Here is a 19606-nt window from a genome sequence, read left to right on the forward strand (position 1 = left end):
TACACAGAGACAGCAATATTGTTTGATAAAGAACTGTAAATGACTTGATATGCTCAACAGTGCAATGATCCAAGACAATCCCAAAGGACTATTGATGAAACATACTACCTACCTCCAAAAAAAGGACTGATATTGATGGAACAGACTCAAACATGCTATTTTTCACTTTCATTTTTTTTCTTTTAATCAAGCTTTTGTGTACAAAATAACTAATATGGTAATGTTTTACATAATCATACATGTATAGCCCATATCTGATTGCCCCTCAAGGAAGGAGGAGGGGAGGGAGGGAAAGAGGGATAAAAATCAGAACCCAAAACTATAAATAAAAATGTTTATTATTTTAAAAAAGAAGAACAGATCGAGTCCAACTAAGTTCATTTCCTTTTTGATAGCATTTTTAGACAGATGGCAAGGCAGTCTGATATAGAAAATATGGGGCTGGTCTTAAAAGTTAGAAAGAGTAGGGTTTAAGTCCTACCTCTGACATATTCATTATGTGACTTTTAACTTCATTGTGTCATTCTCAGGGCTCCAGGCGACTTTCTGTAACAATATATACAGGGGGCAGCTAGATGGCGCAGTGGATAGAGCACTGGTCCTGGAGTCAGGAGGACCTGAGTTCAAATCCAGCCTCAGACACTTAACTCTTACTAGCTGTGTGACCCTGGGCAAGTCACTTAACCCCAATTGCCTCACTTAAAAAAAAAAACAACAAAACACAATATATACAAATTGGGGCAGCTAGGTGGTGCAGTGGATAGAGCACTGGTCCTGGAGTCAGGAGGACCTGAGTTCAAAGTCAGCCTCAGACACTTAACACTTACTACCTCTGTGACCTTGGGCAAGTCACTTAACCCCAGTTGCCTCACCAAAAAAACCCAATATATACAAATTGCCAGTCTACGATGGTGGAAGAAGTTTCTATAACAAAGGGTACTGCCTACACTAAAGAAATCATGGCTCTGGACCAAAATTAATAGTAATAATGATAATCGTTATCATTGAATAAACTAGAGGTTGTACCTTATTTGTACACAGTTGTTTGCATGTCTTCTCCCCTTTGGACTGGAAGCTCCTTGAGAATAGGTTTGCCTTTCCTGGCATCCCTAGTGCTTAACACAGCGAATGGAACATACTAAGAGCTTAATAAATGTTTCTCGACTGAGTCATGATATTCTTGTGAGCAAGAAAAGAGATATGGACTAGATCAAACCTTAAACTGTGGGTCACAACCCCATATGGAGTTACATAACTGAATGTGGGGGTTGTGACAAATTTGGCAACAGTAAAAGGTTATGTATACCTATTTTATATACCTATATACCCAGAGTCATGTTAAAATTTCTTGGGCAAAAAGGGGTCATGAGTGGAAAAAGTTTAAGAAGCCCTAGATTAGATTAAAGTAGAATTAGTTGGATTTGGAACTAGTTGAAAGACCACCTCCAAAAGTAGCCACTACCAGCTTGATATCAATGTGGAAAAATGTCTGTAATAGAATGCCCCCCAAAAATATGTGCTTGGCTTTGTGCTATTTAGTGTTTTTATTAATGAAGTCATTGAAAATATAGATAGCATTGTTATAAAGTTTGCACATGACACAGAGAGCTATTTAAAAAATGGAAAATAGGAAGTCCATTTTCACTTTTTAAAAAAATAATAAACATTTTAATTTATAGTTTTGAGTTCCAAATTTTATCCCCCTTTCCCTCCCTCCTCTCCCCCTTCCCAAGATAGTAAGCACCAGGTATAGATTATACATGTGCAATTATGTAAAACATTACCATATTAGTCATTTTGTACAAGAAAACTTGAATAAAAGAGAAAAATGAAAGAAAGTGAAAAACAGCATGCTTCAGTCTGTGTTCAATCAACATCAGTTCTTTCTTTGGAGGTGGATAGTATGTTTCATTAATAGTCTTTTGGGATTGTCTTAGATCATTGTATTGCTGAGAATAGTTAAGTCATTCACAGTTCTTTATCAAACAATATTGCTCTGTGCACAGTGTTCTCTTGGTTCTGCTCACCTCACTATACATCAGTTCATACAAGTCTTTCCAGTCCTTTCTGAAATCATCCTGCTTGTCATTTCATAGCACAATAATATTCCATCACCATTATATACTACTACATCTTGTTTAGCCATTCCCCAATTGATGGGCATCCCCTCAATTTCCAATTCTTAGCCACCACAAAAAAGAGCTGCTAGAAATATTTTTATACAAATAGATCTTTTTCTCTTTTTGGGGATGTCTCTGGGATATAAACCTAGCAGTAGTATTGCTGGATCAAATGGTATGTAGAGTTCTACAGCCTTTGGGGCATAGTTCCAAATTGTTTTCCAGAATGGTTGGATCTTTTCACAACTCCACTAACAGTGGATTAGGGTCCCAATTTTCCCACATCCTATCCAACATCTAATATTTTCCTTTTTTGTTATATTTGCCACTCAGATAGGTGCGAGGTGATACCTCAGAGTTGTTTTAATTTGCGTTTTTCTCAGCAATAATAATCTAGAGCATTTTTTCATATGATTATAGATAGCTTTTTTTTCTTTGTCTGAAAACTGTCTGTTCATATCCTTTGACTATCAGTTGGGGAATGGCTTGTATTTTTATAAATTTGACTTTGTTTTCTATATAATTGAGAAATGAAGTCCTTATCAGAGATATTTGTTTCAAAAATTCTTTCTCAGTTTTCTGCTTCCCTTATAATCTTGGTTAAATTAGTTTTGTTTGTGCAAAACCTTTTTAATTTTATATAATCAAAATTATCTATTTTATATTTTTTTGCTTATGGTATCACCCTTTATGTGTAAATCATGTACCCATTTTGACCTTATTTTAGTATACAGTGTGAAATGTTGGTCTATACCTAGTTTCTGCCATACTGTTTTCCAGTTTTCCCAGAAGTTTTTGTCAAATAATGAGTTTTTGGATCTTTGGGTTTATTATATATTAGATTACTATAGTGTAGTTCTGCCTATTCTATTCCACTGATTCACCTATTTCTTAGCCAGTACTACATTGTTTTGATAATACTGTTTTATAATATAGTTTGAGATCTTCTAGACCACCTTCTTTTGTATTTTTTTCATTGATTCCCTTGATATCCTTGAGCCTTTGTTTTTCCAGATGAATTTTGTTATTATTTTTCTAGATTTATAAAATATTTTGATAGTTTAATTGGTATTCTACTAAATAAATAAATTAACTTAGGTAGGATTATCATGTTTATTATATTGGCTTGGCCTACCCATGAGTAATTAATATTTTTCCTGTTGTTTAGAACTGACTTTATTTGTATGAAAAGTGTTTTATGGTTCTGGACACAGAGTTCCTGGGTTTGTCTTGGCAGGTAGACTCTCAAATATTGTATATTGTCCACAGTTATTTTAAATGGAATTTCTCTTTCTATCTATTGTTGCCAGACTTTGTTGGTAAAATGCAGAAATTCTGATGATTTATGTGGGTTTATTTTGTATCCTGAAACTTTGCTAAAGTTGTTAATAATTTCAAATAGGTTTTTAGTTTATTCTCTAGGATTTTCTAAGTATAACTTATCATCTTTAAAGAGTGATAGTTTTGTTTCCTCATTACTTATTCTAATTCCTTTAATTTCTTCACTAGAAGTCTTCAAACACTATCTTTTAATCAGAGTAAATTTGTTAGAGGAAGCTAAATGACAAGGTAGATAGAGTATTAGACTTTGAGTCAAAAGGCCTGAATTCAAATCCTCTGCCTTCAAATCCTAACCCCATTAGCTGTCTGACCCAGGGCAAGCCACTTAATCTTTCTCAGCCTGTTTCCTCATCTATAAAATGGAAATCATAATAGCACCTACCTCACAGGGTAATTGTGAGGATTAAATAAGATAATATATGTAAATGACTTTGTGACTCTTAAAGTGTTACATAAATTCTAGCTATTTTTATTACTATTAAATTCTCAATCAGGTATAGGTTGGATTAGTTGGTTCCTGAAGTTCCTGTGATTCTGATTTTGTGAAGTAAACATAATCTGTTTCCTGAACTATACGTTAAGCCTTCCTAGCATGGTAGAACCTGACAGTGCTTCTTGAGTTTACCAAGAACCCAGGGTAACTTCCATATCTTAATGAGACATTAAAGTAGGACTTCATGGAGGGACCTTGTAAATATCAGTACTTGATAAATATATGTTGAATGAATTATATTGGATGTTATCAATCTGTCGTACAGGAAGCCACAATCCCTAAAAGTCTCAGCTATGGAAGCCTTATTTAAGTGCCCTGGCATATTGAAATATAGTCTAGCATCATACTAATCTCAGCAAATAACACCAGGATCTGATTTTAGATGATGGTTTCATATTCTTCCTAGCAGTCATTTTATGAAGATTTGAAGCAGTTTAGTACAAGCAGACTGAGACATAGTAGAAAGAGCACTGGATTGTGAGTCAGAGGATCTGGGTTCAAGTTGTGGCTATACCACTTCCCACCTGTGTGATCATAGGAAAGTCATTACCATGCTGGTCCTCAGAGTCCTTGTCTTTGAAATGATCTCAAAAGTCCCTTCCAACTCTAAAAATCTGTAATCCTGTGATTTACAGAAATGTAGCAAACTCTACTAATTTGACTTTCCTTTCTTCTCTCTTCTGTGCCATCACAGTAGAAAACCAACATGTAGGAGAAAAAGGAAAAGAAACAAAGAGTTTATATAATCCACAGGATGGATTACCACTGCCTGAATAATGTGTATTACTATAAGCCTCAGAAGGCTAGCTACCCAACAGGGCCTTATTTAAACTTTGTAACTCTCTTCATGTCTAACAAAGTGTACTGTACAAAATAGATGTTTAGACATTTCTTTAATCAGATTATATGATACTCATTTTAGTGTTTAAACAGCTTGCAGTTGCATATTGAAACCTTCAGTTGACCTAATACCACTCATGTTATCGCCTGAGGTTATAGATATCTATCTCTATCTCTTTTTAGTCTCTGTGGACATATGTACTGAATTGAAACTGGAAGGGACCTTGGAAACAATCTAGTCTAACCCCCTCATTATATAGAGGAGGAAACATTCTATGTAATGAACAACATTCATTCATTTTTCTGACTTAGTTAAATAACATGAAACCATTCATAGTCAAAGGTCCTCTCTCCCAACTTCCTCGTTTATCTTGTGTGATCTTACAGAATCGTTAGTTGTTGCTATTAATTGGTTTCATCACAATCATTTTCATGTCCATAATCTGTAACACTGTATCAGTCTCTACAGTTATCATTTGATTTCAAGCAACAGTGTACAATCAAAATTTTAGAGTTTCTCCTCTTATTCCAGTTTATGACACTGGGATAATGAGGCCTTGGACAAATCCTCGTCGTCTTCCTTTAGTTTTCTCATTTGGAGAACAGGCATATTTAAACAGTTACAGAGATATGTGCTGAGAAATATTGATGAACTGCCTGGAGAATGTTAATTATTCCAAATGTTGCACCTGGTATTACTTCCACCACGAATAGTTAAAAAATTAAAAAGACACTATGAAAGAAACCATATTCAGTACAGGTATCTTAGAAAACCACTGGTGATCGAGCAATCTTCTGATGGTAAATCTTTTTCTTAATTTAAATCGCCTATTGTGTGTTCTTTATCCCTTTTAAAAGACATTCAATGAAATAAAGACTTCATAAGGACAGCTACAATTGGAAAAGAAGCCATATGGTCTGATCTTGTAACAGGAATACAAATAAACTGAGCATTGTACTAGTGTCCATGAAATACATTAAAAAAAAAAAACCTGAGAGGAAAACCTGCCGCTCATTGGGTGGTTACTCTAGGGTATGTGGAATGAAAGAAAGACATAGGTTGAAATTACTCAAAATGAGGTGGAATTGATGAATTGCAATCTGTACCTGGGAAGGGACTACCTATGCTGATCACAGATTCATCCCCTATAACACTATCATCGCACGAGATTATCAGAGAACACAAACTAATACTTGTTTGTCCCACTTGGCAGTGATGGGCTCTCAACAGAAATTATCCAGTAAGAGGTTCTTGTCTAAAAGGAGAAGTGAATGTCTGTTAACCACCCTTCCCCATACGTGCTTTTTGGACAGCAGCATCAAGACAAGCTCCTGTTCATCGGATGGCCCCGACCAGGAGGAGATCCAGCTGGCCTTACAGGCTGCGAAAAGGGCTACAAGGGAAAAGATCAGATCCAGGTTTCACAGCAGCAGTGACCTAATCCACCGGCTTTTTGTCTGCATATCAGGTGTGAGCTCTGCCTTTTAAAAATGTCTTTGGATAAACTCAGGATGACTCAAAGTGCCTGAAAATCTCATATAGAGATGTAGCCCCTCCTAGAGTTTATAAGCTATAAGAGTGTATGAGCTGAAAAAAAAAAGAGTGTATGAGCTGACAAACACTTGTATAAAAATTATTGGGGTGGTGCAATGGATAAAGCACTGGCCCTGGATTCAGGAGGACCTGAGTTCAAATGCGGCCTCAGACACTTGACACTTACTAGCTGTGTGACCCTGGGCAAGTCACTTAACCCTCATCGCCCCGCCCCCCCCCCCAATTATCTACTTAATACTCTGAAAGATTTTTGTTGCCCATTTTTTAAAAACAAGCCCATCTAGATAGTGAGCAGCTATGAATTGCTATAGATTATAAGGATTGGCTTAGCCTCTTATTCCTAATATAGATAGATGGTTACACATACCTGGCACTGGAGATGATTTTTAAATTGCTATTTATGTGATGTTTGAAAGTGACTGTCACCACTCAGCAATATGTATGGTTGAAATTTGCCTCTCTAGGTAGAAACAATAGGGAGACAACATATGTCAGCTCAACATAAGGAAGAATTTCCTAATTATTTTAGATGTTCAGAAATTGAATGGGCTGCCTCAGGAAGTAATCCAAATGATGCTAACTCACATTCATATGGTACTCTAGGAGTGACAAAGTGTTTTTCTTCACAATGACCCCACAGGGTATATGGAATGAAAATGATCCTCCCCATTTTATAGAGGGAAAATAGCCTCATTCAATTTACAAGCACATATTCACCACCCACTCTGGGCCAGGCATAGTGCAAAGACACAAATAGGACAGTCTTTGCCCTCAAGGAGCTTACATTCTATCAGAAGAGACAACATATCCACATAAAACTATATGGACTAACTACCAAATAAATCCAAGGTAGCTAGAACCGAGGTGGGGGGGAATCAGGAAAAGTGTCAGGTGGAAGGTGGGGGTTTGAGCTGATTCTTAAGGGAAGTCAGATATTCTATAAGGCAGAAGGGAAGAGAGTACATTCTAGGCATTTGCATATGGGCATTACGAAGGTATGGAAGTGAGGAGCAGCTAGGTGGTGCAGTGGATAGAGCACCAGCCCTGGAGTCAGGAGGACCTGAGTTTAAATCCAGCCTCAAACACTTAACACTTACTAGCTTCGTGACCCTGGGCAAGTCACTTAACCCCAATTGCCTCACCTAAAAAAAAAAAGTATGGAGGTGGGAGATTTGAGGGCCATGTGTAAAAACAACAGTAAGAAGCCCAGTTTGGCTGGATTATAGACTACAGGAAGGAGAGTAAATCTATAATGAGATTGTAAGTGGGAGATCAGGGCCAGATGGTGAAGGGCTTGAAAGACCAAACAGCCGAGTCTATATTTTATCTTAGAGACAATACTGAGTAATTGAAGTTTACTGAATAGGGAAATGACATTGTCAGACCGTGTTTAAGGAAAATTACTTTGGCAGCTGTATGAACTGGAGAAACAAGAGACTTGAAGAGACCAATTAGGCATCATTGCAGTAGTCCAGGCAAAAGGTGGTGAGGGCCTAAACTATGGGAAGAGGAAAAAAGGGACAGATGCAAGAAATGTCAAGGAGGTAGAAATAAGATTTGGCAACTGACTGGGTCTGTAAAGTGAGTGATTGTGGATAATTGTGAGGTTGTGAACTTCAGATCCTGAAAGAATAGTGAAAGTGGCTTAATTAGAGTTGGGGAAGAGTTGTAGCTAATATTGTTGGTTAGGTAATGGAATGAGTAGTGAAGAGCCTTGAATGGCAGCCTAGGTTTAGATGTCGTTAAGTAATGTCAATTAATGAGAGAAATTCATTCTGAGGAGTGAAATCATGTTAGTTGTGTTTTAGAAAGATTCATTTTTCATCAGCATAAGTTAAATTGGTGAGTGTAGCTATTATTCCCCTTGACTTTGGGGGAATAATACAGAAGCTGATATAATAATGTAACATGAGATAGAAGACAAGAACGTGTGTGGCGGCAGTACAAATAGGATCATAAGAGCTGAATCCTGTCTTTTTAGAAGGGAGCAAACTGAAACCCAGAAAAATTAAATAACTGCCAGCCCCAGTAACTTTGAACCCTCATTTTACTGATGGAAAAAACTGAGGCATTGTCATGAAGCAGGCCTATATATTACTATGTTAAGTCATGGTAACTAATTGGTATCTTGTGTCACTTAGTAGAGAGGCCTGTTGCTTATATGCTCATTAAAATGTCTTTTCCTTTCGTTTTTAATTATCCAAATTCTACCTTTCTACCCATCTTCTAAGCCCTAGATCAGATTTCCTGATCTTCTTTGCTAGAAACAATTTCTCCTTCCTCTGAACTTCCATCAGACTTTGTACCTCTCTGATTTTCTATATTTCATTCAGCTTTGTTGCAGAGTTCTTACATCTCTTCCACTAGACTGTCAGATATGTAAGGACAAAGACTTGTTCATCTTTGTATATCCTAGCTTCTAGCATAGTGTCTGACTCATTACTAGTATCTCATTAATATTTCATGGATGGGCAGAAGCATGAATGAATGAATCCGTCAATCATCTGATCAGTGCTTCATTTGATGAGTAGTGAACAGTAGTTGAATTGGGATCAGGATGCAGTTATCAAAACTAGCAGGGGAAACTTCTGGATAGGTCAGGACAGGTAGCTAAAAAGCCTCTGTTTTCTTCACAGCCCTGTATCAGGTACAAATATAATCTATACATAGTTATACTACATATATACATACATATGTACCTATGCATATGTGTGTGTGTGTGAGTGTGTGTGTATATATACATACATACATATACACACTCACATATATTTGGAAGGGCATCTGGCCAGACACCCCTCCCCCCATTTGACAGAGACTCTAGGTAAACAGAGTCGAGTAATTAAACCTGGGTCTTCTGCATCCAGATTCTGGGTTTGTACCACAGTGCATACCCACTCCTTATGAAATGTTGGAAAGACAGAAGATCATTCCTTCTATATCAAAGTGGGCAATGTCATACTTACCTATGGGGATCTGGATAATGTCTTAGAGAATTTTGGTTAATGAGATATCATGATTTTTCTTAATGGATCCATGAGGTAGAAGCAAAACAATAAAAATCCTTTCCATCCAGCCAGATCATTCCCTCTCAGTGGGAGCAGTGGAGCCTATTGTTTCCATGACTGTTCTAAGGGCATGTTATCCTTTTGGCTATGAATTCAAATATGTAATTTTTGAAACATCATGATAACACTTATTTTCAGTAATTGATTTGATATGAATGAGTAACTAGTCCTCAGTTTCTCCCCATCACTCTTAGGTGTTGCTGATCAACTACAAACAAATTATGCAAGTGATTTACGAAGTATTCTTAAAACCTTATTTGAAGTTATGGCAACTAAGCCAGACACAGAAGACGGGGAAAAGTTAAAGAAAGGTAAGTAGTGTGAATGAAATATTTACTTAATTCATGGTTCTGCAGTATCTATGACAGGAATTTGATTCATACAGAAAATTATATTTCATAGCTCTTATTAAAACCATCTTTAGATTATATTGCTTTTATATATAATAAAAATGTTTCCTCCATTAGAAAGGGAGGAATTTCAAATTTGTGTTTTTAGCACTTAGTACAGTGTAGAGGTTTTTTTAAGCCAGTCCAGAATAAGCAATTGGAAAATTTTTTTTCATTCATTCATTATATTTTAGAGGTGTATACTCTTTTAATCAGTATATCTATGCCTTCAAATTGTTCTCAGTCATATTATTTGAATCCCTATTTGACTATACAACAGAAACACATTTCCAAGCTTTGTAGTCATAAGAAAACATACAGCTACTTTGGACTATCTTATGATAGTTTCTCAAGACATTATACATGTATGTGTATATGATACATATACATATAATAGATCCTAATGCTAGTGTTGACTTTCATTTACATAGCATTTTTAGATTTACAAAGCACTTTGCTCACAACAACCTTGAGAGAGAGAAAGCACAAATATAATTACACCCATTTTACAGATGAGGAAACTGAGTCTCAGAGAAGTTGAGTGATTTGCTTTAGTAGCATAAAGCTAGTAAACATCAGACCTTGCACTTGCGCCCTGATTTCCTAACCCCAAGACCATTGGTGTCCAGGAAGAAGACAGCATTTATGTAGCATAGACCTCCTAGGTTCAGTGAAAAGTAGGTAAGAAAATGCAAGGACAAGATTCAAACCCAGATCCTCTGACTCCAAGTGCAGCGTCCTTTCTACTCCCTCACCGTAGTTATCCTGAGACAGCATTTTATTTCAGAACACACCCCGTGCCTTTCTTCCACTCTAGTTCTCTCTGAACCTCCAGAGGGAGCTCTAACACCTGGGGTAGCCATCCCTAGAGTTCACATAGCCGTTTTAACTCTTGATTCCGGCTCATTGCTGTTACTCTCCATTTGTTTGCTGCAGAGGTTAAATTCTTAATGGACATATATCAGTGTATTCAAAGGGCTGTGCTTTGTTTTTCAGTAAATCAGAATTTAAGAAGCGCAGCTCTGGAAGACTGTGCCCTTTGCCAGGAAACAATATCTTCTTCTGAACTTGCAGCAAAAGCAAGAGATGGAGATTTTGAAGGTACTTGGGAATTTCTGTGAGATCCAATGAGGGAGATTCTGGGGGTGGGTTGGGGTAGAGGGAGCACTGGGGGAAAGGACAGAAAAGAGGAACAGTATCCAGGTTCACAAATATAACTTAGTAGAAGCAATAGGAAAGTTCATAAATTTCAAAAATTCTGTTCAGGCATTTTTCACTTATGTCCAATTCTTCATGATGTTTTCTTGGCAAAGCTACTGGAGTGGTTTGCCATTTCCTTCTCCAGCTCATTTTACAGATGAGGAAATGGAGGCAAGCAGGGTGAAGTGACTTGCTCAAAGTCACACAACTAGTAAGTGTCTAAGACTAAATTTGAGCTCAGGAAGATGAGTCTTCCTGACTGCCAGCTGGGCACTCTATCCACTGGACCACCTAGCTGCCCAAATTTCAAAAATAAGAAGTGCTATTTTGATCTATCTTATGAAAACAAGTCTTTAAATGGCAGGTGATTATGGAAAGTGAAACAAGATGAGTCGTCAATCATCCCACAAGCCCAAGGCCCCCCTGAGCATGCTAGGACCACTCCCTCCCTCTTGCCATCCTGTAAGCTCCAGTTCAGTTCCCTGCAGGATTAAGGCTTTCCCTTTACAAGGAACCCAGGCCTCTCTTTGTGGAGACTTGGCTTGATTCTTTTCAAATTCAGGGCCTCACAAAATATCATTGCCTCTAGCAAAAGGGGGAAATGAAATGCTCATGTTTTTCTCACTTACAGCCTGAGGGTAATTACCAGCTCCCCATTTTAAACCAGGCATATATTGATCTCAGTTTCTTGCTAGGCAAGCAAAGTATAATACCAATCTCTACTACCACCTTCTCTCATTCCTTTGCCCCCTCCCACCATTGCCCAGTTGTCTTAAATTAGCTCCAAGCTCCAAAACCTAATTCTGCTGACCAGATATAGTCTCTCCCCTTCCTCTCCTCACACGGTCAATAAGTAAATTAGAAATATTCAGGTATGTTGGCTAATGTTTTATATCCCTGTTAAAAAACTTGGAAACCAAAGTATGCATTTAAAAAAAGAGGGAAGCAAAAACAGCTGAATTGAGCAGAGAGTCCTTAGGGACTTTGGGCTTCCCCTCAGGAGGAGCAGGGAGGCAAGGAAAAAATGCATGAGCTGCTTCTCCTCCTTTGCATCTGACAGCTCTGTCAGAGCCCCTGGTATTCACTGGACTGAAACACATGCTCTCTGGGCTCTGCACTACTCCTCCCATAGCCACATTTCCTCCTCCTGCCTCACATATTATTTATAGCGACCTCTGCCTCTTTTCTGCTTATCTGATTCGTTTGGCTTCTTTCACTTCCACAGTCCCCTACTTGGAAGCCCCTTGCCCCAAGGTCAGTCTTAGTGGTATTCTGGGTAGTCAGCTTCCAGGTCAGTGTCAGAAACCCCTTTGGAGCTTAGAGAATGATGAAAAGGAAGCCTGCCTGCCGTCTGTCACACAGCCCCTGTCTGACCTTGCTCTGGTTAAAACCTTTGGCAGCCCTCCAAAAGGTGAATTACATCCTTCCCAGGGCCAGAGCATTGTGAAAGAGGAAAAAGTAAGGTTATAGAGAGCCTGCCGCACCTGAAAACCAGGTAGGAAACTGGCCGGATAGGAAATGGACTATTGAGAATAAGGCCAGTTTGGCCTTCAGCAATCAGACTCAAGGTAGCTTGTTTTAAGTTGTAGTGGTTTTTTTTAAGCATTAAAAAAAACCCTCAGAAAAAAAGAGGCCTAAATTTTGTTCTCCTTAGCTTGGCTCCTTGAGAATGGGCTGGCACCGATCACATTGGCATGGCAACAGTGGGTATGTCCTAGATAGGAAGGTTTTTGTGGCACAGAAATGCCCTAAGGTTAATGGCACACCTGGGGGCAGGAAAGAAACCCAGAATTTTTAAGCACCTTGGACAGTTTGGCTGCATTATATACTGAGATGTTGAAGATGTTAACTTAGAGCTCCACTCCCCAAATGCAGGGGTCCTCTCACCCTCAACAAAAATCAGTACACACAACAAAAATTGCTTCTCCACAGAGACTGAATTTCCCTTTCCCTGGCACTGCTACAGAATCACCCCAGACATGCTTTGATCCCACTCTTCAAGGCTTCTCAGTGAAGGGCTGGGCAGGAGCCTAAGCATCCTCCAAAAGTCAGTCTCCTGGTTTTACTGCTCCAGAGATATGGAATGCCTTTTGATAAAGAGCACTGTCATTCAATTTCCTCTATTGGCTCTGCTCCATGTACGTGTGTGCCAGAAAACCCACTAACCAATGTGGCATCTGGCATCGTGGGAATGCATACAACTGAACAACAAACATTTTGGAAACCAGAATAAACTCGTCTTAATTCCTAGGTTCTATTTAATTTTATAGAGATCAACAATGATGAGGTATTGTAGTAAACAAGAAGCTCTTGCTTTTGGAGTCGGAAAGCCTGGCTTTGATTTTCATTTCTGAAACTCAGTGTGTGAACTACGCAAATCTGAGCACTGAATTCAGTGATTTCCAGGATCCCTTGCAGCTCTAATTCTTATGATCCCATGATATTTTCTGAAAGTCACTTTTTTATCAACCCATGCTGGTGAAAATTTAAAGAGAAAAAAGCTTCAATTCTCTGCAGCTTTTCCTTAGGAACTGCAAGTTGATAGGTTAGGAAGCCACTATTAGTATTGGGCATTTCTCCTGCTCTGTTTTTAAGCAGTCATAAGCTCTTACTGTCTGTATACTTTGGGCTATGCACAATTCAAATCTTGCTTTGGAAAACTGATATGGTGAGGGTACCTACCCACTAAATGCTGAAGAAAAAATGTGTACTCCTTATTCCCGAGCCTAATTAAGTCATGGAAGAGTCACAATTATCTTAAAGAACTGAAAGGATAATTCTAATACATGGGAAATCATATCTTTATTTTCAGGTAGTCATAGGGGGCAGGGAGAGGGTGCCTCCGAAATTGGGCAGGGAAGCAAATAGTATACATTTCTTTTCATGTGATTTGCAGCAGTCATGACAAAGGGCCTTTAAAAATGCCCTAAAAGCAAACGAAGCTATATTGTGGGGCTGTGTGCCAGAGATAATGTTTTGTTCCTCAGGCGTGTTTTGAATTGTTATTATTTTTTCTTTCCAATAAACAGAGTAAAAGATTTTCCATGCAATTTTCTCTGAAGAACAGCTCTAATCCATTTTAAAGTGTAATTACATAAATATGAAAAAGCTTTATGTAGGGAATAAGATGTCAAGGCAGATAAAGTTGAAAATGACTCAATAATAATTTCCAATTAATTTTTCTATTGTGCCAATATCACTGAAAATGTTACCAAGAGCAATAAAGAAAGCTCACATTCTCAAATACAGAAACAAGGTTTGAAGGGAAAACATGTACTAGAAAGGAGAATAGAAAGTACTGGAAAGCAGAAATGTCCATTCTAGTATGTGTCACAAGTCAGCCTTCTTTTTGAAAAACAAAATATGAATTTAAAAGTAAAAACTGAGGATTTTTAGCTCTGAGATAGAGGCTTTCTTTGGCATATTCCGGCAACCTGAGTATTGCCTACCATCCTGGTTTGGATTTTTAATAAAGAGAGCCATTTGTATTGATTTATTTTTTTGCTTAGGAGACACACGTAAGAATATGGAATAGCAATGCCTTTTCAGAGGAGAATTACTAATGGACTTAGCATTTTTTCTTCTTGCCATATTATCATTCTCCAAGTATGAATCACTGGATCTCAAAGTTAGATGAGACATTAAAGACTATTTAGCCCAACCCCTACTTAAATAAGAACCCTTTCTACAAAATGCCAAACAAGAGGTCATCCAGACTTCATTTAAAGATCCCACTAACTCTGAATGTGCCATATGCACTAGGAAGTTGTTACGAATTTTCCCCTTAAATCAAACTTGAATCTGCCTCTTTAGTTCTATTTTCTTGGACCAAACAGATATCCATCTTAACAATATCCTTCATAAAAATACATTACCTAGAACTAAATATTATAAATGTGGTCTGACCAGGGTAAATTGGATCGTCATCTCCATAGTCCTTGACACCATGCCTCCCTCACACTACATCTATGATCTTATTATTTTGGGGGAGCTGCCGTATCACAGTCAGCTCGTATTGTGCCTGAAGACAACTAAAAATCAACTTATGTCTAGTCAGTCCTCTTCCATCTTGTACTTGTGATGTTGATTTTTTAAAATCTAAGTATGAGACTTTATACTTAGGTCTTTTCAATGTCATCTTATTAAATTCAGCTCAGTAATCAAGGCTATAAGATCTTTTTTGCTGTCATTGAGTATATTATCTTCAAATTTAATGAGCATGTCACCATCTATGCCTTTATTCAAATGAGTAATAAAACTGCTACACAGCCTGGTGCCAAGCACAGATTTCTGAAGCTCTCCACTAGAAAGAACATCACTTCCGAGATGACTGAACACATTAATGGTTACTCTTCAAATCCAGCCATTTATTTGATTCTGAATCTACCAAAATGTACTATCATCTGGCCTACATTTCTTTTCTATGAAACTAATGAGAGATTTTGTCAAATGGTTTGCTATAATTTAGTTAAACTATAGCTTCAGCATTATCCTGATCTACCAATCATATAACTCTGCCAAAAAGAGAAATATCTGAATGACCTTCTCTTGCTGAAGCCAAACGGGCTCTTTGTGATCACAACTCCCCTTTTTAACATGTTCGCTTACAATCTCTAAAATTTCACCAGGAAATTCTGTAGACTTCATTCTCTTCCCTCTTGGAAATCAGGAAACGGTCTTGCCACTTTGTTCTCTCCTTTCATCTCCTCTCTCTCTCTCTCTCTCTCTCTCTCTCTCTCTCATATCCATACCATCTCTTCTTCCTTGAATTCTGGGATCCTGCTCTCTCCTCTTTCTTCTTATGTGGCTGGTTGTGCCTTCTCAGGGTTCTTTGCTAGATTATCAGCCATTTTCCTCTCCCCGATTGTAGGTATCCTCTGTGGCTCCCTTCTGGACACTTGTCTCTCCTTACCTTTTATTAGGTTTCATTGGTTTCCATGGAGTTCATTTAACAATTTAGCAAAGATTACTTCCAGATCTATCTCTCTAACCCTCATCTCACTTGTAAGGTCCAGTTCTGCATCCCCAACTGCCAGCTGGATATCTCCATCTGGTTGAACCACTGGCACCTCAAATTCTGCATGGAACTCTTTATCTTCCCCTTTAAACCTACTCCCTCTCCAAACTTCCCTACATCGGGGGAAGGCACCAATATTCTTCAAGCTTCTCAGGCTCACAACCTCAGAACCATCCCTAATTCTTTCCTCTTTCTCATCTCCTATATATAAGAATTTGCCAAGTCTTATTGATTCAACCTCCATGGAATCACTGGCATCTCTCCTCTCTCTACTCACATAACCATTCCCATAGTTCAGACCCTCATCATCTCCCGAAGGGACTGTTGCAATCACCCCCTAATTGATCTTCTTGCTTCCAGTTTCCTTTGTCTCTAATAGAGACACCAAATTCATATTCTTTTGGGGGGGGGCAGGGCAATGAGGGTTAAGTGACTTGCCCATGGTCACACAGTGAGTGTCAAGTGTCTGAGGTTGGATTTGAACTCAGGTCCTCCTGAGTCCAGGGCCAGTGCTCTATCCACTGCACCACCTAGCTGCCCCCCCCCAAATTCATATTCTTAAGGCACTGGTCTAACAAATCATGTCATTTTCTTGCTCAGAAATCTTCAATATCTGCCTGTTGCCTCTGATATAAAATACATACTCCCCAACCTGGCATTTAAGACCCTCTATAGATCTGCTTCCTCCTCCCTTTCTAGGCTTATTTCATATTGTTTTCCTTTCCTTATATTCCAGCTGACATACTTATTGGCTGTTCTCCTAACCCATCAATCCATCTTATACCATCTTGCCTTTGTATATGTTTGAAAGGTTCTTCTTTACCTACGGCTTAAAAACCTTATCCTCTTTCAGAGATCGGTTTAGCTATTATCTCCTTTAGAAAGCTTTTCATTTATCCTACAGGTATCAAGCTCTCTCCCTCCTTAAATTACCTTGTGTTTATTTACTGTGGTATACATTGTATCCTTCCCCCATTAGAATATAAACTTATTGAAATCAGGGACTACTTTGTTTTTATCTTTGTATTCTCAGAACTTAGCACAGTGCTTTATATATAATAGCTGTATAATAAATGTTAGTTGAATGAAATTAACTAACCAGACTGAGCTGCCCAAGGGGAACTTGTGATGGACTGAGAAATGTTTGGGGGCCTTGACTTGAAGTTTATTGCTCTATCAGTGTGTCCCAAACTTGCCTGCTTTGACTCTGAAGCATCTCAAACCACCCTTCATGGAGATATTTAATGTTTCTACCTTATCCCCTTCTCCACCCTACAAGTATAAAAACACTCACATTATTTTCTGTGATCCTTGAAGCCATCTTCATTGAAATAAGAAAAGCCCATTAAGCAGTGTTTTATGACTGACCAGAGGGGGTCACTGTAGCATTGCCTATAGCTTACCAAGAACTAAGGCAGAGCTCTTGGCTCTATATGTCTTGGTACCAAAATTGGTAATAGAGCCAAGATTATGCTTTGGCAATGCTGAGGACCTCTACTAGAATCACCATCTGCCCCTCCACAGGCCAGCCTGGTCAAATCAAGTTTAATTTGTTCCTTCCTGGAAGCTCAGTTAAATGCGTTTAGTCCATCTTTTTCTACTACCACCTTTGAAACAAAACATGCTAGACTTGATTTTTATCTTAATAAAGAACTTATTTTTTTCATTGGTCTTTTTTCTGCTTTCTGTGTTTTGACAAATTGGAATTTCTTTGAGGCTATTTAAAAATCATCCTTCCATATGTTATCACCATATTACCAGTAATTTTTTAAATTACCTGTCTTTTGTGTTTACCTAAAATTTTTTAAATAATTTTCCACTATCACATTGATTCTTTTATCTAAACTATTTAATTATTTTTCTACTTTTCTGTCCACATTTTTAAAATTTACTGTGAATTTTTCTCTTGGTACTTAAATTCTTGTTTTCCATTAAGTACTCTTTTTTGCCTTTCACATTTGAATAATAATTTGCCCTTTGCCTATCAGTTCAGATGTTCCTCTCTTCTCCTCTGTATTTGCTTTCCTGAGCACTCAAATGACTCAGCCTTCTCCCTTACAAAGCCATTTGGCATAAAGATCAGAATTCTCCCTCTTTCTGATACACACTTTACATTGCCTGGCTGATCTCAGAAAGAGGACTTAGAGAGAAGGCTTCTGAGGTAGAGAATTGTATGTTTCCATTTTTTCCTGCATATAGAGTTCATGGGGCTCAGTGGCTCAGGAGCAGAAGCAAAAAAAAAAAACAACCAAATGTATTCAGTGTTCTATGGACCCAGCTTCCAGCTCTGTTCTAGGTTTATGCTTGCAGGCTAGGTCACAAAGCTGGCTGCATTTCAAATCATCTTCTGTTTTATCCTCTCACAGAAGAACCTTTGCACAGTGAGTCTTTTTGAAAATTTGTTGCAGAAGAGTGGCTGGTAGCCCATCTTATCACTGTTAGACTTAGAAATATACCCACCACAGACAACATAGCTCCCAAGAAAATCTGGGAGTGTTCAAGAAACAAAAGGGTCAAAGGAACATAGAATAATACAAGACTAATTGTTTTAGTGTGACATTTAAAATCTAATGTGTGGTCACCTTATTCCTGTCCCAAATGTAGGGAAAACTAGCTAGGTTTTACTTATAAATTAGAAGCTTTAGCACCAAGTTTTGGCATTAAGCATTTATTAGTGAAAAAGAGAACACCTGGATCAGAAAGTCAAGAAAAAGGCCTATCTAACCTAGAGTTCTCAAGTTCTCCCATCACCAGCCTGTTCTAGCAACCAACTGCCCCCAGGATCCTTCTTCTGCTTCCCTAAGAGAGGTGGTCCTTCCACACTGCTTCAAGCTAATTGGCTAGCATCACCCAAATCCATTGGTTCGCTGGACTTGAGGGTGGTCATAGTCCACCCTTGAGCTGTTGAGGTCATAGTCCACATTCTTCTAAGAACAATACCATCTTGAGGGCCAGACAGGTGTGGTTTCAATTGAATTAACTCTAAGTACATTAACCAGGGAAGTCAGTCAATTCTCAGTCAATCCAATCAGTCCAAATCAATCCCAGCTGAGGCCTTTGGACTTTGGCAAAGCCTATTATTTTCTGACAAGAGTAACCTTAAAACCCTGACGTTAGCTGCTGTTTCCTTAACAACAGAGAAGGATGTGATGGCAATTTGAAAATTTATCAAACATTTTAAATGCCTGCTATAAATAGCAGAACATGGTGGGTAGAAAGGGCACCAGGGGAGAAGTCAGAGGACCTGTGTTTGTATCTTCCCTCTGACATCATCTGTGTGACCTTCTGCAAGCCTCTTCATTTCTCCGGAACACAGTTTCCTCATGTATAAAGTGGAGATGGTCTCTAAAGTGCCTTCCAGCTCCAAGTCTATAAGCACTGGTCACTGGTGGAGCTATAGAAACCAAAAAGATATAGCCATTGCCTTCATGGAGCACACAGACTGGTAAGGAGCATGATGTACGCATACTAAAATCATTATAATACAAAATAAAACAAGATAAGAGCACCAGAAAAGTACAGAGTATTATACTAGGTCATACGAAGGAAGAGTCATTTTCAAGGGATTGGTTGGGGAAAGAAATGG

General features: G+C 38.3%; 1 protein-coding gene across 3 annotated transcripts in view; it reads left to right on the forward strand.

The window, feature by feature from the left end:
• ZFYVE28 (zinc finger FYVE-type containing 28) overlaps positions 1-19606 on the forward strand; it is a 191581-nt gene that overhangs the window by 156935 nt on the left and 15040 nt on the right. The window contains exons 9-11 of one of the 3 annotated variants that reach the window (XM_043971653.1): positions 6109-6263; positions 9609-9725; positions 10800-10904. In XM_043971653.1, the coding sequence (XP_043827588.1) occupies positions 6109-6263; positions 9609-9725; positions 10800-10904 (377 nt within the window). Of the gene's footprint in view, positions 1-6108; positions 6264-9608; positions 9726-10799; positions 10905-19606 lie in introns of those variants that run through there. The other 2 variants (XM_043971654.1, XR_006353600.1) reach the window with 2 other exon arrangements.

Source organism: Dromiciops gliroides, chromosome 6 (assembly GCF_019393635.1).
Source record: "Dromiciops gliroides isolate mDroGli1 chromosome 6, mDroGli1.pri, whole genome shotgun sequence".
Lineage (NCBI taxonomy): Eukaryota > Metazoa > Chordata > Mammalia > Microbiotheria > Microbiotheriidae > Dromiciops > Dromiciops gliroides.